At 40.4% G+C, this 6,000-nt stretch overlaps 1 protein-coding gene across 2 annotated transcripts in view; it reads left to right on the forward strand.

The window, feature by feature from the left end:
* ADGRA3 (adhesion G protein-coupled receptor A3) overlaps positions 1-3,765 on the forward strand; it is a 135,396-nt gene extending 131,631 nt beyond the window's left edge. For both annotated transcript variants that reach the window (XM_008017754.3, XM_073012491.1), the window contains 2 exons: positions 1,958-2,053; positions 2,194-3,765. In XM_008017754.3, coding sequence (XP_008015945.2) covers positions 1,958-2,053; positions 2,194-3,436 — 1,339 coding nt within the window. In that variant the 3' untranslated portion in view covers positions 3,437-3,765. The remainder of the gene's footprint in view (positions 1-1,957; positions 2,054-2,193) is intronic.
* Positions 3,766-6,000: the final 2,235 nt, after the last annotated feature.

Here is a 6,000-nt window from a genome sequence, read left to right on the forward strand (position 1 = left end):
CCCAAGGGGAAATTAGTTAAAAGATTGATACTTGGACCATACTAGTGTTTAATAGATGGGTTGTGGAAAAAAATCACTGGATTTTTGGCTGCAGAAAGAGAACACCCGAGACCATGGAAGATTTGGGGGAGAGTGGTTCCGTGTTTGATAAGGAGCAGCAGGGGTGCTCAGTGGCCCCAGAGTTAAATGGTAGAATGAGATTTGACACCTCCCTCACTTCTATTAAGAGAAATGAGAGATGATGGTGTTTGGCTCAGAAACTTGGGAATCTGAAACTTGGGAACCTTAAGGAGCTGTTCCTTCCTGTAAGGTTCTGAGAACAAAGATACAGAGTTAAGGAAAAGGCAGCTTGGGCTTCAAACTCTCTGCAGTCCCCAAATGACACACAAGTATCCTCTTTGCATTAGACTGCTCAGACTCTGCCCTCTAACCCTGCTTTCCCCATATCCTTTAGCTTAAGGAAGCCTGAGCAACACTGTCGCCTGGAGGGTGGGACACGGGATTTGCCCGTGAGACTCATCTGACCCCACAGAGGACATTTTTAGCATCATGGCAGTGAGTGGGTACAGTCAACAATAAGGTGATAAAGGCAAGGAAGTCATGGTACTAGTGTTTGCAGAAGGAAGAGAGAAAAGAAATGGTACTTCAAGGAAAGTTTTAGAAGGTGGGGAAACTTGAATATATATATATGTGTGTGTGTGTGTATAGGCTGGAAATATAGGCCATATATATAGGCTATATATATATATATAGGCTGGAAATATATAGGCTGGAAACTTGAAAAAAAAAAGTATATATAGGCTGGAAATAAGCAGTACAGAAGATTTTAAAGATGCAAAATAGGATTATTTGATAACAAGAAGACCGGGGGGTTGGGGACATTGAAAGAAGAGTCACAGAGAGGGTGATAGGGCCCAAGATTAATTTTGGAAATAATGCTTTCTTTTCAGGTAAGAAGCAGATGTGAATTAGTATAGCAGGAAGAAGGGGAAGGTCACATATTACTGGCATCTCTCTAATCTGTGGAATGGAAGGCAGAGTTACAGTTTTGTAGGGTAATTAGTTTTCTTTTCAGCAGTACTAACATCATGTTAAAGGATTTTAGTAACTAGGTACGACGAAGGAACAATATATGGACAAATGTATCACAGATACTGCCTTTATCCACCCAATGCAAGATTTGGGGCTATGTCTCAGGAAGGAGCAAATGCAAAATTAAGATTGACTCACCCAGGAATATCCATCCTGGATGGAAATTTCTTTTTCAGAGAGATCAAGGAGCTCAGAGATGACCATAAAATTTTTCTTTGTAGGACCAGTCACTGCTCTGTTTCAATCAACTTTTATTGCACCATCATTTCCCTTGCTGTCCCCTGCTACTCTGTGGAAAAGGGGTCAGGTAGGGCCTCTGCACTCTGTAGCTGCTGGGATCCAGATACCCTCCTTACCTCAATCTCAGTGGACTGGGGATGAGATACACAGCAGTGGGCAGTCCTGGGACATGCAGGCTGAGCTGAACATTAATCAGTAATATGTCATTACATTTTTTGTATGAACTATGGCACTTTTCAGTTCACTGGCTGAATCTAAAAGAAGCCAGTCCCCCCCCACCCACCCCCCCCCCCCCACACACACACAAAAAAGAAAAAAAAGCTGAAATCCTACCTGCAGGCCCAGAGTGTTACTTTGCTTGGCCACAAGGTGGCAGAAGCTGATCAGCGTTCCTCTGCTCGGAAACTCACTAGACCTGTGCTTTAAAACAAGAAATCTAAAAAACAAAACAAAAACACATTACTGCTAATAAATCAGCCTCCCGAACGAAACTCTCAGCTTATTATTGGAATAAAAATAATAGTTAATCTTCAGGGAATGACTTTTGAAGTACTGAGATGTTATGATAGATAACATGTTAAAAAGCGGAGTGATGAGTGGTTTTTCCTGTGGTTCCTCCTTCCAGATTTTACCTGATTGGCGGTGGTATCCCTATCATTGTCTGTGGCATAACCGCGGCAGCGAACATTAAGAATTACGGCAGTCGGCCAAATGCACCCTAGTGAGTATTTTATATTCTCTGTGTATTTGACCCAGTTGTTTCTCTTTTAAGTAGTTTCTAGGCATTATAGGTGATTGCAGTTTCTTAAATAATGTGTTGAAACATGTAGCATCGATCTGGTTTACCATATTCTTTTCCAGTTGCTGGATGGCGTGGGAACCCTCCTTGGGAGCCTTCTACGGGCCAGCCAGCTTCATCACTTTTGTAAACTGCATGTACTTTCTGAGCATATTTATTCAGTTGAAAAGACACCCTGAGCGCAAATACGAGCTTAAGGAGCCCACGGAGGAGCAACAGAGATTGGCAGCCAATGAAAATGGAGAAATAAATCATCAGGATTCAATGTCTTTGTCTCTGATTTCTACATCAGCCTTGGAAAATGAGCACACTTTTCATTCTCAGCTTTTGGGGGCCAGCCTTACTTTGCTCTTATATGTTGCATTGTGGATGTTTGGGGCTTTGGCTGTTGCTTTGTATTACCCTTTGGACTTGGTGTTTAGCTTCGTTTTTGGAGCCACATGTTTAAGCTTCAGTGCGTTCTTCATGGTCCACCATTGTGTTAATAGGGAGGACGTTAGACTTGCGTGGATCATGACTTGCTGCCCAGGACGGAGCTCGTATTCAGTGCAAGTCAACGTCCAGCCCCCCAACTCCAGCGGGACAAATGGAGAGGCGCCCAAGTGCGCCAATAGCAGTGCGGAGTCTTCATGCACAAACAAAAGTGCTTCAAGCTTCAAAAATTCCTCCCAGGGCTGCAAGTTAACAAACTTACAGGCGGCTGCAGCTCAGTGCCATGCCAATTCTTTACCTTTGAACTCCACACCTCAACTTGATAATAGTCTGACAGAACATTCGATGGACAACGATATTAAAATGCACGTGGCTCCTTTGGAAGTTCAGTTTCGAACAAATGTGCACTCAGGCCGCCACCATAAAAATAGAAGTAAAGGACACCGGGCAAGCCGACTCACAGTCCTGAGAGAATATGCCTACGATGTCCCAACGAGCGTGGAAGGAAGCGTGCAGAACGGCTTACCTAAAAGCCGGCTGGGCAATCACGAAGGACACTCAAGGAGCCGAAGAGCTTATTTAGCCTACAGAGAGAGACAGTACAACCCACCCCAGCAAGACAGCAGTGATGCTTGTAGCACACTTCCCAAAAGCAGCAGAAATTTCGAAAAGCCAGTTTCAACCAGTAGTAAAAAAGATGCGTTAAGGAAGCCAGCTGTGGTTGAACTTGAAAATCAGCAGAAATCTTATGGCCTCAACTTGGCCATTCAGAATGGACCAATTAAAAGCACTGGGCAGGAGGGATCCTTGCTGGGTACCGATAGCACTGGCAATGTTAGGACTGGACTGTGGAAACACGAGACTACTGTGTAACGTTGCTGGGCTTCCTAGGCAGAAATTCATAGAAACTGTGATATTCACATTCCTTCAAGCTATGAACATTTAAAAACTGTTTACAGCCACCATAGGGATTCAAAAGAATTTGGAATAAACTTTGAAGTTTTGGATTTTACTTACTTTTATCCCCAAATTGTTGCTATGTTTTAGGATGTGAAATAAAATCTTTCTAAAACATTGTTTTCGTTGTCAAAGCACCAACAAGACATTTTGGGATCTGAAATGTAATTTCTTGGAATCTGTACTTTGTACTTAACATTTCAGGCTTGTATTTAATATAATAAATAGGTGTTTGTTATTGTGTCCATCTGTTATTTTTATATTTTACAATACAAGCATTTAGTTCTACTTTAATGAAATTAGCGGTTTGGGGTAGTTTAATTAGAGTTACAAAGAAGTCAGTTATATATATATATATTGCATGGTTAAGTGTATTGATTTTGGCACGTCAATCAAAGTGATTTTTGGGTTGCTGTATTTTATAAGTCTAGTTTTAATGCTACCAGGTTTTAAAAGGATCTCTCAGGATATTTTTTGAAAATGGAAATGCCTAAAAAATTCCCGACATTGCATTAATTTTGCGTTATTCCTTGGATCCTATTAATACTATTTTCAACATGGTTGTAGCCTTTTCATTGCTTTATATTTGGGCTTAAGTTTCTTACTGTTTTTGGTGGGGCCAGGTAGGGGTGATTCCTGCACAAAAGTTATTCTTGAATGCAAATGGAGAGCTACCATTTAAGGTTCACATTCTTCAATATTGGCTCTTATGCTGACTTTTATTTTGTACTTAAACAGATAAAGTTCCTTAGATTCATGCGGAAGTATTGATTAAATCCATTCCAAAATTCTAAAAACAGCTGTGCTGCAAAAGTTCTCACTCACTGGTCTTCGCTACACTACAGCCTAACCCATCTCACTGGGGTTCTCAGTTCCCTCGTATGCAAGACAATGGCTGCAACATTGACACAGCTTTGATCTCTTTTCAGCGGAAGTCTAAAGGTTTGAATCAGATCGGATTCAAAAATACATATTCAAGAAATGCTAAAAAGAGTCAAGCCGTTTAGCTTAATAAACTTTAAATTTTGAGAGATTAACTGCTTATGTACAGAGAACGATTCTCTGAGCCATCATGAGATTACCCATTCTAGTGTAAATGTTCACTTTTCACTGGGTTACTGCATTAGAAATGTTATTTTGCTTGACAATAATAAAACCGATAGTTTTAAGCATTTTAGGTTTGAGTCTTAGAGACGTTCTTTTCTGGAGGGGGAAATAAAGTAACCAGTGGATAGATTTGGAAATACTTCCTGGTTTATAGTCTCCTGGTAAATTGATATATTATGTACCAGATGGTGTTTGGAAATGACAAAGATAAGCTAATAAGAAATGGAGTGAATAATTCTTATTTATCACCGTTTTTTTATTTGCTCAGTGTTTAACCTGTTTGACCTGCTGGTCAGCTGTACCTAGGGAGATAACTTTCTTCTTCTTTTTCCTACCTCTGCAAAGGAAGTGAGGAATTTTCCTTCCCGGAAGATGTTGCCCATTCAGAAAACATGTATTCATTTCAACATGCCTTATTTTAGGTAACAAAAGAGGCGCTGGGGTTGGGGAAGGACTGGAAAAGAAATCAAACACTTGGAAGACGATGAAGATTCCACTAAAAATATTCAGGGGGATTTTGTTACTCATAGCATGGACAGTGATGAGCGATCCCTTACTCATCCTTAGTATTTCAATTCGATTTTTGATATTTGTATATAGGAAGTGAGTAATATATTCCCTCCACCTTTGTCATTTATGATTTATAACTGAGATTCTCTATTTTTCATAGAATTGTAAACTGTTAAATGTTTCAGTTTTCTTAGAGATCACAGCATGATCATTTTCCTAATTTAAGAAATTTGACAAGATCCAAAGAATTCCTGACTTGCTGGACATGCTGGCAGGTTATACCATGCCCACGGCTAGAACCATGTTTGCCACTGCGGAGGCCACCATGCTTGGCAACACATTTCATTGCTTTTACAGTGTTTATTATCTATAATTGTATCAGACTTTATTCTTATCCTAGTTGTTTTGAGTGTTTAGTTTCATAATAAGGTATAGTTGGTTATATAAGGAAACATTTATGATTCTTTTATTTCATGACTTTTTTTTAAGAGTTGAGGTCTCACTTTGTCGCCTAGAATGGAGTGCAGTGGGGATCATAGTACACTGTAACCTCGAGCTCTTGGGGTCAAGCGATCCTCCCACTTCAGCCTCCTGAGTAGCTAGAATTACAGGAACAAGCCAGCAGCCTGGCTATTTTTCTTTTTGTAGAGTTGGGTCTCGCTGTGTTGCCCTGACTGGTCTCAAACTCCTGGCCTCAGGTGATCCTCCCACCCTTGCTTCCCAAAGTGTTGAGATTATAGGTATGAGCCACTGAGCCCAGCCAAAAGTTATTTTCTTAATGAAAACGTATCTACAGATTATATACATAATGTTATATACTAACCTGCTTTTCAGGTAACAATTAGATTTGTGTATGAGTATTT

The sequence above is a fragment of the Chlorocebus sabaeus genome, chromosome 27, assembly GCF_047675955.1.
Source record: "Chlorocebus sabaeus isolate Y175 chromosome 27, mChlSab1.0.hap1, whole genome shotgun sequence".
NCBI classification, from domain to species: Eukaryota; Metazoa; Chordata; class Mammalia; order Primates; family Cercopithecidae; genus Chlorocebus; species Chlorocebus sabaeus.